The following is a 21,860-nucleotide window of genomic DNA, read 5'->3' on the forward strand; positions in this document are numbered from 1 at the left end:
CAAATGGATTTGTATGTAGCATTTATGGATCTGGAGAGGGCATATGATAGAGTTGATAGAGATGCTCTGTGGAAGGTATTAAGAATATATGGTGTGGGAGGCAAGTTGTTAGAAGCAGTGAAAAGTTTTTATCGAGGATGTAAGGCATGTGTACGTGTAGGAAGAGAGGAAAGTGATTGGTTCTCAGTGAATGTAGGTTTGCGGCAGGGGTGTGTGATGTCTCCATGGTTGTTTAATTTGTTTATGGATGGAGTTGTTAGGGAGGTGAATGCAAGAGTTTTGGAAAGAGGGGCAAGTATGAAGTCTGTTGGGGATGAGAGAGCTTGGAAAGCGAGTCAGTTGTTGTTCGCTGATGATACAGCGCTGGTGGCTGATTCATGTGAGAAACTGCAGAAGCTGGTGACTGAGTTTGGTAAAGTGTGTGAAAGAAGAAAGTTAAGAGTAAATGTGAATAAGAGCAAGGTTATTAGGTACAGTAGGGTTGAGGGTCAATTCAATTGGGAGGTGAGTTTGAATGGAGAAAAACTGGAGGAAGTGAAGTGTTTTAGATATCTGGGAGTGGATCTGGCAGCAGGTGGAACCATGGAAGCGGAAGTGGATCATAGGGTGGGGGAGGGGGCGAAAATTCTGGGAGCCTTGAAGAATGTGTGGAAGTCGAGAACATTATCTCGGAAAGCAAAAATGGGTATGTTTGAAGGAATAGTGGTTCCAACAATGTTGTATGGTTGCGAGGCGTGGACTATGGATAGAGTTGTGCGCAGGAGGATGGATGTGCTGGAAATGAGATGTTTGAGGACAATGTGTGGTGTGAGGTGGTTTGATCGAGTAAGTAACGTAAGGGTAAGAGAGATATGTGGAAATAAAAAGAGCGTGGTTGAGAGAGCAGAAGAGGGTGTTTTGAAATGGTTTGGTCACATGGAGAGAATGAGTGAGGAAAGATTGACCAAGAGGATATATGTGTCGGAGGTGGAGGGAACGAGGAGAAGAGGGAGACCAAATTGGAGGTGGAAAGATGGAGTGAAAAAGATTTTGTGTGATCGGGGCCTGAACATGCAGGAGGGTGAAAGGAGGGCAAGGAATAGAGTGAATTGGAGCGATGTGGTATACCGGGGTTGACGTGCTGTCAGTGGATTGAATCAAGGCATGTGAAGCGTCTGGGGTAAACCATGGAAAGCTGTGTAGGTATGTATATTTGCGTGTGTGGACGTATGTATATACATGTGTATGGGGGGGGGTTGGGCCATTTCTTTCGTCTGTTTCCTTGCGCTACCTCGCAGACGTGGGAGACAGCGACAAAGAAAAAAAAAAAAAAAGAAAAAAAAAATATATATATATATATATATATCCGTGGGGATAGGGGAGGAAGAATACTTCCCACGCATTCGTCATGTGTCGTAGAAGGCGACTAAAGGGGACGGGAGCAGGGGGCCAGAAACCCACCCCTCCTTATATTATAACTTTCTTAAAGGGGAAACAGAAGAAGGAGTCACGTGGGGAGTGCTCATCCTCCTCGAAGGCTCAGATTGGGGTGTCTAAATGTGAGTGGATGTAACCAAGGTGAGAAAAAAGGAGAGATAGATAGTATGTTTGAGGAAAGGAACCTGGATGTTTTGGCTCTGAGTGAAACGAAGCTCAAGGGTAAAGGGGGAGAGTGGTTTGGGAATGTCTTGGGAGTAAAGTCAGGGGTTAGTGAGAGGACAAGAGCAAGGAAAGGAGTAGCAGTACTCCTGAAACAGGAGTTGTGGGAGTATGTGATAGAGTGTAAGAAAGTAAATTCTAGATTGATATGGGTAAAACTGAAAGTTGATGGAGAGAAATGGGTGATTATTGGTGCATATGCACCTGGGCATGAGAAGAAAGATCATGAGAGGCAGGTGTTTTGGGAGCAGCTAAATGAGTGTGATAGTGGTTCTGATGCACAAGACCGGGTTATAGTGATGGGTGATTTGAATGCAAAGGTGAGTAATGTGGCAGTTGAGGGAATAATTGGTATACATGGGGTGTTCAGTGTTGTAAATGGAAATGGTGAAGAGCTTGTAGATTTATGTGCTGAAAAAGGACTGGTGATTGGGAATACCTGGTTTAAAAAGCGAGATATACATAAGTATACGTATGTAAGTAGGAGAGATGGCCAGAGAGCGTTATTGGATTACGTGCTAATTGACAGGCACGCTAAAGAGAGACTTTTGGATGTTAATGTGCTGAGAGGTGCAACTGGAGGGATGTCTGATCATTATCTTGTGGAGGCGAAGGTGAAGATTTGTAGGGGTTTTCAGAAAAGAAGAGAGGATGTTGGGGTGAAGAGAGTAGTGAGAGTAAGTGAGCTTGGGAAGAAGACTTGTGTGAGGAAGTACCAGGAGAGACTGAGTACAGAATGGAAAAAGGTGAGAACAAAGGAGGTAAGGGGAGTGGGGGAGGAATGGGATGTATTTAGGGAAGCAGTGATGGCTTGCGCAAAAGATGCTTGTGGCATGAGAAGCGTGGGAGGTGGGTTGATTAGAAAGGGTAGTGAGTGGTGGGATGAAGTAAGATTATTAGTGAAAGAGAAGAGAGAGGCATTGGATGATTTTGCAGGGAAAAAATCGAAATGAGTGGGAGATGTATAAAAGAAAGAGGCAGGAGGTCAAGAGAAAGGTACAAGAGGTGAAAAAAAGGGCAAATGAGAGTTGGGGTGAGAGAATATCATTAAATTTTAGGGGGAATAAAAAGATGTTTTGGAAGGAGGTAAATAAAGGGCGTAAGACAAGGGAGCAAATGGGAACTTCAGTGAAAGGGGGCTAATGGGGAGGTGATAACAGGTAGTGGTGATGTGAGAAGGAGATGGAGTGAGTATTTTGAAGGTTTGTTGAATGGTGTTTGATGATAGAGTGGCAGATATAGGGTGTTTTGGTCGAAGTGGTGTGCAAAGTGAGAGGGTTAGGGAAAATGATTTGGTAAACAGAGAAGAGGTAGTAAAAGCTTTGCGGAAGATGAAAGCCGGCAAGGCAGCAGGTTTGGATGGTATTGCAGTGGAATTTATTAAAAAAGGGGGTGACTGTATTGTTGACTGGTTGGTAAGGTTATTTAATGTATGTATGATTCATGGAGAGGTGCCTGAGGATTGGCGGAATGCTTGCATAGTGCCATTGTACAAAGGCAAAGGGGATAAGAGTGAGTGCTCAAATTACAGAGGTATAAGTTTGTTGAGTATTCCTGGTAAATTATATGGGAGGGTATTGATTGAGAGGGTGAAGGCATGTACAGAGCATCAGATTGGGGAAGAGCAGTGTGGTTTCAGAAGTGGTAGAGGATGTGTGGATCAGGTGTTTGCTTTGAAGAATGTATGTGAGAAATACTTAGAAAAGCAAATGGATTTGTATGTAGCATTTATGGATCTGGAGAAGGCATATGATAGAGTTGAAAGAGATGCTCTGTGGAAGGTATTAAGAATATATGTGCGTGTGTGGGCGTTTATGTGTTTACATGTGTATGTGGGTGGGTTTTGCCATTATTTGTTTTTTTCCTTGTGCTGCCTCACTAACACGGGAGACTGCGACTGAGAATGATAAATGAGTAAATATAATATATTTCTAATTATAGTATTAAGAAGGAACTTTATGGGCTTGAAATTGAACTTAGACCTCATAGGTAATAACTGTTTATCTTATCCATGAGACTACACAGACATGCATGTACTACCAAAGCGAGTTCTTGGAAACAAAGGCTGCTATACTGTAATTAAGGGAATGTAACTGCAAATTAGTGGCATTATCATCACAACCAGTATATGTGGCCCAAAAACAAAAGGCAAAAATCTTCAATATTAACAAAGCACACCCTTAAGATAACTTACATGGTGAAAACACCTTAAAGATAAGTTTCACTTTGCATGATACATTAACAAGAGGAAAAAGAAAAAATGAGAGGTGTATCACTTTTCAAGGATTACATGTGCCCATCATATACTGTATGATTTAATGATTGGAGGGAATAACCTAACACCAATTTGATTCCCAAGCATGAAAAGAAGAGTGGATTAAAGGATATTATATTTCTTGAATGAAAGTTATGTTGAAATTCATGATTAGAGAAAAAAGTAGTAGGGCACAGCATAGACAGCCAGTTTCTGTTACTCTGGTAAGTACAAAGTGGGATATGATTTGATTAGGTGTTTTCATTATGTCCAGAAGTGAGACTTGTTCCTTAGAAGAGGTGGTGTTAAACTGGTACATTCAAAGTAATCCCATTCTTAGGGATTGATGAGGAGATTATTTGCTGGTTGTAATTGGAATATAGCTTACTATTGCTAAAGAGTGCAGGACTTTTTTTTTTTTTACCTTGCTCACTTAATGACTTCAGGTAGGTAGAATGATGCTGTAGAATTTATTTTACATGATCTTTCACTTTTTGTTGGATTGCATTGTCCCTGCTGAAAAGGCTTAGCTAGTCCTGAAACTTGACAGATTGATTGTCCCTGTACACACCAAAGCATATAGCACCCTGGCAATCCTGCCTGTCTGCAGTTGTGGCCTTATGTCTTGTGCGTTGTGATCAGGAAGCATTACCATTGTACTGTGGTGTCCCAGAAAATAAAAGATTGCAAGCAATTCAAGAATAATGAGGGTTCAGCCATGGGCCATGAAAGAAACCTCCCACTTCTAATTCCTTGCAAGCAAGTTAAGAGTAATGAGGGTTCAGCCATGGGCCATGAAAGAGACCTCCCACTTCTGATTCCTTCCAGATTGTGGTAGCTGTATGTAGTTTAAAATTAAGCTTATTTGAAAATACTCCACTTAGGTGCTTTGCTAATAGATTTATTTTAAATGCTTCTGCTCATTTATCAGTGTTTACAGATTGAGAAACTTTTTTCATTGGTGTTTCTTCAGGTGAAAATATACCCTAAATTAAATCCTCAGAAAGTGTTTTGGTGCTGTTTATATTTTTGTACTACTCAGTGATAATAGAGCTGTTGTCCAGAATATATTTATTGGTTTTGAAAACATTAAGCATATGGTTTTTGATGATTTCAGTTTTTACTTAATTCTTAGATGAGTGCCATATTTGGGAATAAAAAATTGATTTTTAAAGATGTAGGACGTACATATTGACAGACTGATTATAATAAGCAGCATTTGGATTTTTTTTTCTCTCCTCTGTGGTCAGTCCCTTAGTCATGAGATATTTGCTGGAAATATATGGATCATGAAGCAGCCTTCCTTCATATTTCAGTGAGATGACATCACCCATTGCCAACCCTTTGTGAATAATCATCTGCAGTTGCTCACTCTTGAATTGAATCTGCCCTTGGCTAGTCAACAACCATTTTCTCTAGAATCATATGTGCATTTAGCCATGCTTCATGGCATTCTACTGGTCTTTCATGGATCAGTATACTTTTCCTTCTTTTTTTCTTTATTTTTGATTTTTTGTATTCATATTCCTATGAGTCCACAGGGAGAAATGAAACACGATAAGTTCCCAAGTGCACTTTCGTGTAATAATCACATCATCAGGGGAGACACAAGTGAGAAATATAACAGTCATTTGATATACAACGAAGAGACGTAGCTAGGACGCCATTTGGTAAACATGCGATTGTCCAAGATAGACTACGAGTGAATCATAAACTTATCATTTTACAAATTTTATCTACAATAAGTTTATCCAATTTGTGTAAACCATCACTAATATTAATATTATAATACTTTGTGTATTTAATAATACAAGATTCAATGAAACACAAATTTGATAAATTTGTTGTTGATAAAATATGTAAGATGATAAGTTTAAGATACACTCGTCTGTCTTGGACAATTGCATGTTTACCAAATGGTGTCCTAGCTACGTCTCTTTGTTGTATATCAACTGACTGGTATATTTCTCTCTTGTGTCTCCCCTGATGATGTGATTATTACTCGAAAGTGCACTTGGGAACTTATCGTGTTTCATTTCTCCCCGTGGACTCATAGGAATATACTTAATCACGCACAAAATTGTGATCCTTTCCAACTTATTCATATATATAGTAAACAGTCACTGTATCAAATCCTATGTATATCTATAGGTCCTTACATTGTGGATATTCAGATTACGGAAATTTAGATCACAAACCACAAAATTTGCAGTATTTAATGTAAATTTTTCCTTATGGAAATTCACATGAAATAGGGTTGATAGAGATTCTTTGTGGAATGTCTTAAGAGTATATGGTGTGGCAGGAAAGCTACCAGAAGCAGTGAGAAGGCTTGTGTATGTGTAGGAAGAAAGGAGAGTGAATGGTTCCAAGTGAAGATTAGTCTGTGGCATGGGTGTTTGATGTCACCATGGGTGTTCAGTTTGTTTATAGATGGGGTGGTGAGGGGAAGTAAATGCAATAGTCTTGGAGAGAGGGACGAGTATGCGGTCCATCAGGGATGAGAGGGCCTGGTAAGTGAGTATGTTATTGTTTGCTGATGATGCAGCACTGATGGCAGATTTAAGTGATAAACTCCAGAAGCTTTTGACTAACTTGGGAAGAGTGTGTGAAAGGAGAAAGTTAAATGTGAATATGAATTAAAGCAAGGTTATTAGGTTCAGCAGGGTTGAAGGACAAGTTTGTTGGGATGTGAGTTTGAATGGAGAAAAGTTGGAGGAAGTGAAGTGTTTTGGATATCAGGGAGTGGATATGGCAGTGAATGGAACTATGGAAGCAGAAATCAGTTATAGGGTGGGGGAAGGGACAAAGGTTCTAGAAGCATTGGAGAATGTGTAAAAAGAGAGAACGTTATCTGGGAGAGCAAAAATGGGTATGTTTGAAGGAATAGTAGTCCCAATGATATTATATGGATGTAAGGCATGGGATATAGAAAAGGCTATGATGAGGAGGGTGGTTGTGTCGGAAATGAAATGTTTAAGGACAATATGTGGTTTGAGGTGGTTTGATCAAGTAAGCAATGTAAGGCTAAGTGAGATGTGTGGTAATAAAAAGAGTGAGGTTGAGACAGTAGAAGAGATGTTGAAAGGTTTTGTACATATGATGAGAATGTTTGAGGAAAGGTTAACAAAGAGGATATATGTGTCAGAAATGGAGGGAATAGGGAGAACTGGATTTTTAGTGATTGGGCCTGACCATACAGGAGGATGGAAGGCATGCACTGGACATAATGAATTGGAATGATGTGATATAGTGGAGTCGAGGTGCTATCATTGGACTGAACTAGGGCATGTGACGCATCTGGGGTAAACCATGAAAAGTTCTGTGAGGCATGAATGCAGAAAGAGAGCTTTGGTGCATTACATGACATGACAGCTAGGGAGTGGATGTGAGCGGATGTGGCTTTCCTTCATTTTTTCCTTGTGCCATCTCACTAATGCGGGAAATGTCAATCAAGTATGAAAGAAAAGAAAGAATTTTTTCAACAATGTGAAGAAACAAAAAATTAGCTTTTTTTTTTGCACATATAGATTGCATTTATTGATGCATGCACATCCATTGATGGCATAAGCAGTGGGTTGGAGTTTGAATCAGATAACATGTCATATATGGTTTACCTCTGCATCTTGCTGTTCCAAGATTTTTCCACTCCACAGTGTATTTCTCCTCAAGATGTCTGAAAAGAGGCCATTAAGTTCAAGTTTAAGTATCATACATAAACAAGCACATAGAGGAATTTCACTGGATATGAACTTCATATTTTGTGGAGATTTGATACTGGAGAAAAATTTAGCTCCATTGGTAAAACTTTGGGTCTTGCTAAGTTTACTATGGGAACAATGTTTGACACCAGAGAGAAACTTTAGGCAAGTGCAGGCTGTAACACTATTAAGTGCTCAAACACTTGTTCCACCAAAGTGAAGTGATGCTGAATATTGAAAGACTCCTGAGTGTGTAGATTGAAAACCAGACCCAACATAATGTGCCATTAGATACAATGGTTATTCAAGCAAAGACCAAGAGCTTGTCTGATGTTTTGTAGAAACATGAAAGTGGAAGTTCACAAGAAAAATTTTTTCATGCAGGTAAACAATGGCTTTATAGGTTTGGAAAGTTATTTTGTTTGCACAATATTATGCTAAGGGATGAAGCTGCCAGTGTTGATGTTGAAGCTACTAGGAATTAAACAAATGAACTGAAGAATATTATTGAAGTGTATAACCAGAACAAGCATAAAACACGAATGAAACAGGTCATTACTGGAAAGGCATGCCCAACAGAACATTTGCTTCAAAGGAAGAGAAGTGTGGAGCAGATTTCAAAGCATTAAAGGGTCCCTGGGTTCTAAAGGGCTATGCCAGGCCTAACTTCCCTGTGATTTTGCACTCGAATAGAAAGACTTTGATAACTTCGAGGGTTTTTCAAGACTGGTCTATCAGCTTCTTTTGCCCTGCTATGGAAAAATACTGTGCCAAGCATAACATTTCCAACAAAACATTGCTCCTCTTAAACAATGCACCAAGCTTTCCAGTGAAGTGGGATGACCTTTCCAGTAATGTGAGAGTTGAATACATCTCAAGAAACAGCACCCTTACCACAGCCAATGGATTGAAGTGTTATTTCAAATATCAAGAGATATTATTTTTGAAGAACTTTTAAGCACTTGATTAAAGCAACTGATGGAGGGGATAAGCCAGTAGTTTGAATGTTTTTTGAATCTTTAATATTATGGATGCAATGAGTAACATTACAAAGTCATGGGATGAAGTGAAATTTTTACTCTGAATTATGTTTGGAGAAACATATGGCCAGTGCTTTACAGGCAGCAGAGAAAATTCACAGACATTGTGGCACTAGCAAACAGTTCAGGATGTGAAGACATTGCAAAGGAAGATTTGATTTAGATGCTGAATTCCCTTAGAGAAGATATGTCAAACAAAGATCTCATGTTGTTAGAGCAAAAGGGAGCTGGTGGCCATGATCTGTGAAGTGTGGTCTTTGAGTAACTGATGGGAGGCAGGTTGATAATGGCATCCCAGTGATTGTTGCCGTTTGGTTGTGGACAGCTCTGATTCATGAGTGAGCAGCTGCAGGTACTTAATGGTCACTTACAAAGGGTGAGCCACTGCTGGTGCTTCCTCATTGAAATTCGAGAGTAGGCTGAGTCCTGACCTGTGTATTTCCAGAGAATGCATCTCATGCTTACAGGACATTGCCTCAGAGAGAAAAGGTTTTTCAATCTCTAACCTGCATTTCTGTATGGCAAAACCAAAAGACTTGTATGTTGTAGTGTTGTGTTGTAATTTTTGGTGTTTGTTATTTGTTTGTGCACCTGAAATGCTGAGTGAGCATTTTCTATATATTGCACATTACTTCCATTGTAAATTTGACAAACTGTTTTTCTCTTTTTTTGTGTGTGCACATGATGTAATTTTATCATTAATTCAATATTAACCCTTTCTGTTTGGACATCTGACTGGTGTTTCCCAGTTATCTCTAGCATATACCTTGAATGTAATATTGAATTTTCCCAAATCATTTCATATTGTAGAAGATATTTTTTGCCAGGTGTTGGTTTTAAATCAAGTTGTTCATGAAATATCACAGCAACAGGAACCATCAACTTTCATGATATACTGAGACATTTATTTCAAGAAAAACTTCAAAATCATAAGCATTAGTAGAACACTTGCTAATATACTACAGATTTTTTTCTGTTTTCTTTTTGTAATGAAAGGGTTAATGATGCTGTTGTAAATGCTGGATTTAAGTGTAAAGATTTTTGAAGCATCAGTTACATATTTGTGCTGATTCGTTTTATCTTACTGAGATTTTTTTTATTCTGGAATTTTTTCATTATGTAATCACTGATGTTACCAGTGATTAATACTGGTGAGGAGATTTTGACTTTGAGAGATGGTGGTAGTGAGGTTTTACAGTTGATACCAAGCTTGTACTCAAAATTTAGGCAACATCAGTAAGCTGTGATACATACGGTGCTGGTGGAAGAAACTGGCATGCCCTACTTACAGTGTGATGCAACATATGAAAATATCAGTAAAGGTGAAACAGGTACTCATCCCCCCAGTACTTTGTATGATGTCCCTTGGCATTGATACAATCCTGGAGGTGCTTGGGAACATGTTGCAAGATTCTAAAGGTATGCAGGGTCAAGGTTGTCCCAAATATCCTGGATGGTGGCCTGGAGCTGAGGAATGCTGTATGTAACCTGCCCACACAACTTGTGACTTTATAATTGACCAAAAGATCTAAATAGGGTTAAAGTCAGGTAGTTACCTGGCCAGTCCTGAATATGTGTCACGACAAAATGCAAGCCTGTCATATGTTCATTTAGCAGTGGGGCACGGTGCATCATCTTGCATAAATATTTCACAACCATTGTTCTCAAAACAGTCAGGTAATTCATCACGCAACTGCTCCAGGTATCAATTCTGATTCACAGTCACATTTTGAGGAAAGAATACAACACCATTATAGCCAAAAGCCCCATAAACCATTAGTGAGTCTGAAAATTTTCAGTTGTTCGTATGTACATAGGGTTGTATGGGTCTCTACCATGCCTCAGGTACACTTTGCCTCTATGGCTCACAGTAACATCAAATGTAGCCTCATCAGACCAGAATACTTTCTTCCGCTTTTCGTAGTCCCACTGCAAATATTTCTTGGCAAATGGGAGTCAGTTCTTTTACTGACGGTCTGTCATTAGTGGTTTCCTGTGAGGCATACACCTCTTGAACTTCAAGTCATCATGGATCTGGCTACGAAAAGTACATACAGACACATGACCAAGTAGTCTAGGATTGTCTTCCTTTAACCATCATGCTGAAATATGTGGATTCATGTTTACTTGAAGTTGGATATTCTTCAGAATGCTTTGGGAAGTGATACAAAGTCATCAAGGTTGTTTCTACTGGGTATAAATGTCACTGCTACCAGTTTCAACAAAGCACTTCGTCCATCATCGTTCATTTCATAGTGCCAGCCCTGTAGTTTCCTACTCCCCATTCCCACCCCATTAAGTTGCATTCTGCAACATGTGGGGAATACGTAGGTAGAATTTTTAAACATATTTTTTTCTTTGTTTATTATACTTAGTCGCACCTCCCATGTTAGCAAAGTAGCGCAAGGAAACAGATGAAAGAATGGCCCAACCCACCCACATACACATGTATATACATAAACGCCTACACACGCACACCTACATACCTATACATTTCAACGTATACATACATATACATACACAGACATACACATACATACACATGTACATATTCATACTTGGTGCCTTCATCCATTCCCATTGCCACCCTGCTACACATGAAATGGCACCCCCTCTCCCCCCCACGTATGCATGAGGTAGCGCTAGGAAAAGATAACAAAGGCCACATTTGTTCACACTCAGTCTCTAGCGATCATTTGTAATGCACCAAAACCACAGCTCCCCTTCCACATTCTGGGCCCACAAAACTTTCCAAGGTTTACACCAGATGCTTCACATGCCCTGGTTCAATCCATTAACAGCACGTTGACCCCAGTATACCACATCGTTCCAGTTCACTCTATTCCTTGTATGCCTTTCACCCTCCTGCGTGTTCAGGCTCCAATCGCTCAAAATATTTTTCACTCCATCCTTCCAATTTGTTCTCCCACTTCTCCTCGTTCCCTTCATCTCTGACACACATATCTTCTTTGTCAGTCTTTCCTCACTCATTCTCTCCTTGTGACTAAACCATTTCAATACACCCTCTTCTGCTCTCTCAACCACACTGTTTTTATTACCACACATTTCTCTTACCCTTTCATTACTTACTCAATCAAACCACCCGACACAACGTATTGTCCTCAAACATTTCATTTCTAACACATCCACCCTCCTCCGCACAACCTTATCCATAGCCCATGCCTTGCAACCATATAACATTGTTGGAACCACCATTCCTTCAAACATACTCATTTTTGCTCCAAGGTAACGTTCTTGAGAAGCTTTCCGCACATTCTTCAACGCTCCCAGAACCTTTGCCCCCTTCCCCACCTTGTGACTCACTTCTGCTTCCCTGGTTCCATCTGCTGCCAAATCCACTCCCAGATACCTAAAACACTTCACTTCCTCCAGTTTTTCTCCATTCAAACTTACTTCCCAATTAACTTGTCCCTCAACCCTACTGAACCTAATAACCTAGGTCTTATTCACATTTACTCTCAGCTTTCTTCTTTCACACACTTTACTAAACTCAGTCACCAACTTCTGCAGTTTCTCACCCGAATCAGCCACTAGCACTGTATCATCAGTGAACAATGACTTACTCACTTCATAAGCCCTCTCATCCACAACAGACTGCATACTTACCCCTCTCTCCAAAACTTGCATTCACCTCCCTAACAACCCCATCCATAAAAAAAATAAACAACCATGGGGATGTCACGCACCCCTGCTGCAAACCAACATTCACTATGAACCAGTCACTTTCCTCTCTTCATTCTCGTACACATGCCTTACATCCTTGAGAAAAACTTTTCACTGCTTCTAGCAACTTACCTACCACACCATATACTCTTGATGCCTTCCACAGAGCATCTCTATCAGCTCTATCATATACCTTCTCTAGATCCATAAATGCTACATACAAATAAATCCATCTGTTTTTCTAAGTATTTCTCACATACATTCTTCAAAGTAAACACCTGATCCACACATCCTGTACCACTTCTGAAACCACAATGCTCTTCCCCAATCTGATGCTCTGTACATGCCTTTACCCTCTCATTCAATACCCTCCCATATAATTTCCCAGGAATACTCAAAAAACTTATACCTCTGTAATTTGAACACTCACCTTTCTCCCCTTTACCTTTGTACAATGGCACTATACATGCATTCCGCCAATCCTCAGGCACTTCACTATCAACCATACATACACCAAATATCCTCACCAACCAGTTAACATCACAGTCACTCCCATTTTTAATAAATTCCACTGCAATACCGCCAAACTTGCCCCCTTGCCAGCTTTCATCTTCCGCAAAGCTTTCACTACTTCTCTGTTTACCAGACCATTCTCCCTGACCCTCTCACTTCTCACAGCACCTCGACCAAAGCACCCTATATATGCCACTCTATCATCAAACACATTCAACAAACCTTCAAAATACTTACTCCATCGCCTTCTCACTTCACCACTACTTGTTATTTCTTCCCCATTAGCCCCCTTCACCGATGTTCCCATTTGTTCTCATGTCTTACGCACTTTATTTACCTCCTTCCAAAACATCTTTTTATCCTCCCTAAAATTTGATGATGCTCTCTCACCTCAACTCTCATTTGTCCTCTTTTTCACCTCTTGCACCTTTCTCTTGACCTCCTGCCTCTTTCTTTTATACATCTCCCAGTTATTTGCACTATTTCCCTGCAAAAATCATCCAAATGCCTCTTTCTTCTCTTTCACTAACAGTCTTACTTCTTCATCCCACCACTCACTACCCTTTCTAATCTGTCCACTTCCCACCTTCCTCATACCACAGGCATCTTTTGCGCAAACCATCACTGCTTCCCTAAATACATCCCATTCCTCCCCCACTCCCCTTACATCATTTGCTCTCAACTTTTTCCATTCTGCACTCAATCTCTCCTGGTACTTCCTCACACACGTCTCCTTTCCAAGCTCACTTGCTCTCACCACTCTTTTCACCCCAACATTCTCTCTTCTTTTCTGAAAACCTCTACAAATCTTCACCTTCGCCTCCACAAGATAATGATCAGACATCCCTCCAGTTGCCCCTCTCAGAACATTTACATCCAAATTCTCTCTTTCATGCACCTATCAATTAACATGTAATCCAGTAACACTCTCTGGCCATCTCTCCTACTTACATATGTATACTTATGTATATCTCTCTATTTAAACCAGGTATTCCCAATCACCAGTCCTTTTTCAGCACATAAATCTACAAGCTCTTCACCATTTCCATTTACAACACTGAACACCCCATGTACAGTTATTGCCTCAATTGCCTTATCACTCACCTTTGCATTCAAATCACCATCAATATAACCCACATTTGTGCATCAAAGCTGCTAACACACTCACTCAAGTGCTCCCAAAACACTTGCCTCTCATGATCTTTCTTCTCATGACCAGGTGCATAGGCACCGATACTCACCCATCTGTCTCCATCCACTTTCAGTTTTACCCATATCAATCGAGAGTTTATTTTCTTACATTCTACCACATACTTCCACAACTCCTGCCTCAGGAGTAGTGCTACTCCCTTTACTCATGTCCTCTCACCAACCCCTGACTTTACTCCCAAGACATTCCCAAACCACTCTTCCCCTTTACCCTTGAGCTTCGTTTCACTCAGAGCCAAAACATCCAGGTTCCTTTCCTCAAACATACTACTTATCTCTCCTTTTTTCTCATCTTGGTTACATCCACACACATTTAGACACCCCAATCTGAGCTTTCAAGGAGGATGAGCACTCCTTGCATGACTTCTTCCTCTGTTTCCCCTTTTAGAAAGTTAAGATACAAGGAGGGGAGTATTTCTTTGATAAAAAAAGAAAAAAAAAAAAAACCGCTCCCATCCCCTTTAGTCGCCTTTTACGACATGCGGGAAATGCAGGGGAAGTATTCTTTCTTCTCTGTCAGTGATGGATTGAACCAGGGCATGTGAAGCATCTAGGGTAAACCATGGAAAGTTTTATGAGGCCTTGATGTGGAAAAGTAGCTGTGGTTTCAGTGCATTACACATGACAGCTAGAGACTGAGTTGAACGAATGTGGCCTTTACATCTTTTCCTAGCGCTACCTTGCGTGGGGGAGGGGGGTGCCATTTCATGTGAGGATTGGTGGCAACGGGAATGGATGAAGGCAGCATGTATGAATATGTTCATGTGCATATATGTATATGTTTGTATGTATATATATGTATATGTCTGTATGTATATATATGTATACGTTGAAATGTATAGGAATGTATATGTGCGTGTGTGGACGTTTATGTATGAACATGTTTATGTGGGTGGGTTGGGCCATTCTTTCGCCTGTTTTCTTGTGCTACCTCGCTAACGCGGGAGACAGCATTTATGGATCTGGAGAAGGCATATGATAGAGTTGATAGAGATGCTCTGTGGAAGGTATTAAGAATATATATGGTGTGGGAGGCAAGTCGTTAGAAGCAGTGAAAAGTTTTTATCGAGGATGTAAGGCATGTGTATGAGTAGGAAGAGAGGAAAGTGATTGGTTCTCGGTGAATGTTGGTTTGCAGCAGGGGTGTGTGATGTCTCCATGGTTGTTTAATTTGTTTATGGATGGGGTTGTTAGGGAGGTGAATGCAAGAGTTTTTGAAAGAGGGGCAAGTATGCAGTCTCTTGTGGATGAGAGGGCTCGGGAAGTGAGTCAGTTGTTGTTCATTGATGATACAGGGCTGGTGGCTGATTCGGATGAGAAACTGCAGAAGCTGATGACTGAGTTTGGTAAGGTGTGTGAAAGAAGGTAGCTGAGAGTAAAAGTGAATAAGAGCTAGGTTATTAGGTACAGTAGGGTTGAGGGTCAAGTCAATTGGGAGGTAAGTTTGAATGGAGAAAAACTGGAGGAAGTGAAATGTTTTGGATATCTGGGAGTGGATCTGGCAGCGGATGGAACCATGGAAGTGGAAGTGAATCATATGGTGGGAGAGGGAGCAAAAGTTCTGGGAGCCCTGAAGAATGTGTGGAAGTCGAGAAAGTTTTCTTGGAAAGCAAAAAGGGTATGTTTGAAGGAATAGTAGTTCCAACAATGTTATATGGTTGCGAGGCATGGGCTATAGATAGAGTTGTGCAGAGGAGGGTGGATGTGCTGGAAATGAGATGTTTGAGGACAATATGTGGTGTGAGGTGGTTTGATCGAGTAAGTAATGAAAGGACAAGAGAGATGTCTGGTAATAAAAAGGGTGGTTGAGAGAGCTGAAGAGGGTGTTTTGAAATGGTTTTGTCATATGGAGAGAATGAGTGAGGAAATATTGACAAAGAGGATATATGTGTCAGAGGTGGAGGGAACAAGAAGTGGAAGACCAAATTTGAGGTGGAAAGATGGAGTGAAAAAGATTTTGTGTGATCAGGGCCTGAACATGCAGGAGGGTGAAAGGCATGCAAGGAATAGAGTGAATTGGAATGATGTGGTATACTGTGGTTGACGTGCTGTCAGTGGATTGAACCAGGGCATGTGAAGCGTCTGGGGTAAACCATGGAAAGTTCTGTGGGGCCTGGATGTGAAAAGGAAGCTATGGCTTTGGTGCATTATACATGACAGCTAGAGACTGACTGTGAACAAATGTGGCCTTTGTTGTCTTTGCCTAGCGCTACCTCGCACACATGCGAGGGGAGGGGGTTGTCATTTCATGTGTGGCGGGGTGGTGATGGGAAGGAATGAGGGCAGACAGTATGAATTATGTACATGTGTATATATGGATATGTCTGTGTGTATATATATGTGTACATTGAGATGTATAGGTATGTATATGTGCGTGTGTGGACGTTTATGTATATACATGTGTATGTGTGTGGGTTGGGCCATTGTCTTGTCTGTTTCCTTGCGCTACCTCGCTAACGTGGGAGAAAGCGACAAAGTATGATAATGATAATATATGTATTTATTTATTATTTATTATAGTTTGTCATGTGTAATGCACGGAAACCACAGCTCCCTTTCCACATCTAGGCCCCACAAAACTTTCCATGGTTTACCCCAGACACTTCACATGCCCTGGTTCAATCCACTGACAGCACATTGACCCTGTAATACCACATTGTTCCAATTCACTCCATTCCTTGCACACCTTTCACCCTCCTGCATGTTTAGGCCCTGATCACTCAAAATCTTTTTCACTCCATCTTTCCACTCCCAATTTGGTCTCCCATTTCTCCTTGTTCCCCACCACCTCTGACACATATATCCTCTTTGTCAATCTTTCCTCACTCATTCTCTCCATGTGACCAAACCATTTCAAAACACCCTCTTCTGCTCTCTCAACCACACTCTTTTTTATTACCACACATCTCTCTTACTTTTTCATTACTTTCCTGGTCAAACCACCTCACACCATGTATTGTCCTCAAACATCTCATTTCCAGCACATCCACCCTCCTCTGCACAACTTTATCTATAGCCCACGCCTCGCAACCATATAACATTGTTGGAACTACTGTTCCTTCAAACATACCCATTTTTGCTTTCCAAGATAACGTTCTCGACTTCCACTCATTTTTCAATGCTCCCAGAATTTTTCACCCCCTCCCCCACCCTATGATTCACTTCTGCTTCCATGGTTCCATCCACTGCAAAATCCACTCCCAGATATCTAAAACATTTCACTTCCTCCAGTTTTTCTCCATTCAAACTTACCTCCCAATTAACTTGTCCCTCAACCCCATTGTACCTAATAACCTTGCTCTTATTCACATTTACTCTCAGCTTTCTTCTTTCACACACCTTACCAAACTCAGTCACCAGCTTCTGCAGTTTCTCACCTGAATCAGCCACCAGCGGTGTATCATCAGCAAACAACAACTGACTCACTTCCCAAGCTCTCTCATCTACAACAAACTGCATACTTGCCCCTCTTTCGAAAACTCTTGCATTCACCTCCCTAACAACCCCATCCATAAACAAATCCAACCTGGAGACATCACACACCCCTGCCACAAACCAACATTCACCGAGAACCAATCACTTTCCTCTCTTCCTACATGTACTCATGCCTTACATCCTCAATGAAAACTTTTCACTGCTTCTAACAACTTGCGTCCCACTCCATATATTCTTAATACCTTCCACAGAGCATCTCTGTCAACTCTATCATATGCTTTCTCCAGATCCATAAATGCTGCATGCAATATCATTTGCATTTGTAAGTATTTCTCACATACTTTCTTCAGAGCAAACACCTGATCCACACAACCTCTACCACTTCTGAAACCACACTGCTCTTCCCCAATTTGATGCTCTGTACATCCCTTCACCCTCTCAATCAATACCCTCCCATATAATTTCCCAGGAATACTCAACAAACTTATACCTCTGTAATTTGAGCACTCATTTTTATCCCTTTTGCCTTTGTACAATGGCACTATGCAAGCATTCCGCTAATCCTCGGGCACTCCACTGCAGTACCATCCAAACTTGCTGCCTTGCTGACTTTCATCTTCCACAAAGCTTTTCTCTTCTCTGTTTACCAAATCATTCTCCCTAACCCTCTCACTTTGCACACTACCTCGACCAAAACACCCTATATCTGCCTCTCTTATCATCAAACACATTCGACAAACCTTCAAAATACTCACTCCATCTCCTTCTGACATCACCACTACTTGTTATCACCTCCCCATTTGCTCCCTTCACTGATGTTCCCATTTGTTCCCTTTTCTTATGCACTTTATTTACCTCCTTCCAAAACATCTTTTTATTCTCCCTAAAATTCAGTGATACTCTCTCACCCCAACTCTCATTTGCCCTCTTTTTCACCTCTTGCACCTTTCTCTTGACCTCCTGCCTCTTTCTTTTATACATCCAGTCATTTGCATAATTTCCCTGCAAAAATCGTCCAAATGCCTCTCTCTTCTCTTTCACTAATAATCTTGCTTCCTCATCCCACCACTATATGTAGTCAGATTGTCATGCATAGTGAAAATTAGAGAAAAAGCATGAGAAAGTTTCTGATGAAATTATGAGTATAAATGAGTTGATATGATAAATGAAGATTACAGAGTGACTCATTGTGTCTTTTTATCTTTCAAATTTAACGAAAGTAACAGCCTTTTTTGATAGAATATTGATAGAGTTATTGCTCATGTATATATTTATTATCTTCAAAATATATTGTTATTTGCCTCTGCAGTAGCAGAAACTGTGCACAATGAAAGGTCGCTGTTTTGTGTTTAGAGAGTGATACTGTAACATCCATTCATTTTAACTGCAATATAAGTTTGCAGATCGTAATTCTACTTCCCATTCTTACATGAGAAATTTAAATTTTATGATATTATTTGGTGAATAGAATCTTACCCAATTAGGGAATAGGAATTTGAATAGAATATTGAACTAATTTTGTCTTTTGGTACAAGTGATATTTTCAAAATGCACTCTGTATCTTACAACTTTGTATTTCTTTATTAAGACATTGTATTTCACCTTGCTACATTAACCCTTTCACTACTTGATTTAAGTATGCCAGAGTAAGCATTTATTCTCCTTACCTGCGATATTCATACCATTTTTTACCCAATCACTGTACGTAACATAACATTCGGTAGTTTTCCATTTGTGCTACATGAGTTATACTGAGTTTGGTAAAGATCTATACTTGCATTTCATTTCATGCTAGAGGAGTACATCAGGCTTTATGTTACTTCATTTCTGATCAGTGTTAGTGATATATATATATATATATATATATATATATATATATATATATATATATATATATATATATTTTTTTTTTTTTATTATTATACTTTTTTTAATACATTTTACTAATCATTACAGTTTATATGGTTTTATATCATTACATATTTATTGTAATGCTTGTAGATTCTAAGTTAGAATTAACATATGAGAATAAGAAAAATTTAAAAGATAAAGGTATTTTTTTCCATAATGATCAAGAATTATTGGAGTACCCCTGAGATTTGATTAAACATTGAAAGGATTAATAAATGTTCTACATTACATACTTTCACTGCATGGTAGTACATTAGACTCTCAGTTATCCTCAGAATTTTGGACTAATGCCTTGATGATTGATTGGATTTTCTGATAACAGAAGATTCATTCTTCCCAGAAGTATGTATTCCATCATGGCTGGTATTTATAATTTATGAGCAGTAATAACATAAATTTTGTGTTTTTTTTTATATATGCCTCCATTTTATATATATATGGGCATTTGATTAATTGATGAACTTTTGCAACAAAGAAATCTTGAGTGTATCGTGATCAATTGTTCCATTTGTGTGGCATTTTGTATATTTTGCATACATTCGAGAAGTGTTTACAATGCCAGATTCCAGGGTGTGGAAATGGCAAAGATTTGGGTTACGTGAAGTAAAGATAATCTAGAGTCTTCTGTATTAGATATAATTTTTTGTTTGTTTACTCTTTTATATTTGATTATTTATTTAATAATTGAGACTGGTTTTGCATAGTACAGAACATGTACTATTCATTTTGGGATTTATGTTTAAAGATGATAATAGCTATACCTTGAACCAAGTCATAGATGGTCATATTTCACAGTATGGTGCAGATGTGCATGTTCTTGTGTCTCATTGTTTCATCTGTTTGTTTTATGCAGGGTCAGCCATCCCCATAATAAAGGGTATGTACTCAGGTATCCTGCCCAGGTCTGCCCAGTCATGCATGTATATTGCTCAATCCTATGTGTGTTTCTTACCAGCCCTTGTGCATTTTTTTTGTGGTTAGCCAGTTTTATTTCAGTACCTTCATTTTGTTTTTTATTCTCCTGTCTTGTATGTCTTCCATGGCTTTTTCTCCAGTATCCAAGTGCTAACATTCTTTCATGACTATTCTTATTATTATTATATCCCATCATTGAAGTCGTCATGTTTTAGTAAAATTCTAGTATAGTCCTTTCATTGTAGTATTAAAAAAAAGATTATTATTCATGCCTTTCCTGATAAAGATCTTGCATGTTTAAAAATTCCATAAAGCATTCTCTGCTCTGAGAAGTTAAACCCCAAAATGTCAGAATACAGGTTACAGATTTTACTGAATGATGGAAAGTTTTTGGAAAAAAAGATAAAATTACAGTTAATCAAACTGGCTGTGTAAATGGTTTTATGCTGAATTATTTGTGACTATATTGTGGCAAAAGTTCTCTGACAACTTGATTTTTTTTTTATTCAAAATAGATAATGGGGGTATTTGTTTAAGTGCATTATTCTTGACAGCTAGTGAGTGGATATGAACAAAGGAGGCCATTTTTCATCTGTACTTGCTTGATTCAAATCCAGTGAATGGGGAACAAGTATAAAAGAAAAAAGTTGAGCCAATTTTTATATTCATAGCCTACTCTTTTATGCCATCATTGTTTTTCTCACTGCTTCATCACTTCATGAGTTGAATGGAATTACTCATTGAAATGTCACATTTATTGTAATTGATTTGTTGTAATAATGTTTAAATGAATTTATAATGTAATTTTTTGGGAGTTATAGAAAAGATAATTGGTTTAATAGAAGGGGTTTCCATACAGTCTCTTATACTAAGGTTTTCATTTTTTGGGGGTAGGGATAATTCAGATTTTTTCTTTATCTAAACTGTAATTCATTTCTGCTGCATAACTTTGTAAATAAGGGATCAAGATGATTATCTGAAAGGATTCATCACATGTTATATGACTCTCTTTATGTCATAATGTTATCGATATCACTTGGCTTCCCATGAATGCCATTGAAAAGTAAAACTAATGTTGTGGAATCTTAGCCATGATATCCAGTACCTTGAATTGATACATTTTGGCAAGCAAAATCAGCTGCCTTGACTAATATTTTGCATTGCATTTATCTGTGACACATTACATAATGACCATTACTCATCCAAGAATTTCAGCATCAGTTAATTGCTTTGTCAAATTTGTATTATTCTCTTAGTTTTTCACAATTTTTTTTCTATGGCTAAATTGGTAAACTGGATTTTTTTCCAGATTTTTTTAAATATCAGGACTAGTTTTTTGATACAGTGCTGTCTTTAGAAATGGTCATTTGTCAGAATATTATGGGACAATTCATCATGTGCCACCCTGCTTCAAATGTGGGAAATGGCAGAATAATATATAGAGCCAGATAATTCAATATTAAGAACTCATATTCTCTTTACTGATACCACATACTTCATTTGAATATATTAATTTTGTATTGTAGAATTTTGTATGGTGTATATATATCCGTATTCATT

At 39.1% G+C, this 21,860-nt stretch overlaps 1 protein-coding gene across 9 annotated transcripts in view; it reads left to right on the top strand.

Moving 5' to 3' along the window:
* Positions 1-21,860, top strand: part of rdgB (retinal degeneration B) — a 485,210-nt gene that overhangs the window by 252,014 nt on the left and 211,336 nt on the right. For 7 of the 9 annotated variants that reach the window (XM_071673888.1, XM_071673895.1, XM_071673896.1 and 4 more), the window contains one exon: positions 20,239-20,262. The exons of the other annotated variants lie outside the window; for them this stretch is intronic. In XM_071673888.1, the coding sequence (XP_071529989.1) occupies positions 20,239-20,262 (24 nt within the window). The remainder of the gene's footprint in view (positions 1-20,238; positions 20,263-21,860) is intronic. 9 annotated transcript variants of the gene reach the window in all.

The sequence above is a fragment of the Panulirus ornatus genome, chromosome 19 (genome assembly GCF_036320965.1).
Source record: "Panulirus ornatus isolate Po-2019 chromosome 19, ASM3632096v1, whole genome shotgun sequence".
In the NCBI taxonomy this organism is placed as follows: Eukaryota; Metazoa; Arthropoda; class Malacostraca; order Decapoda; family Palinuridae; genus Panulirus; species Panulirus ornatus.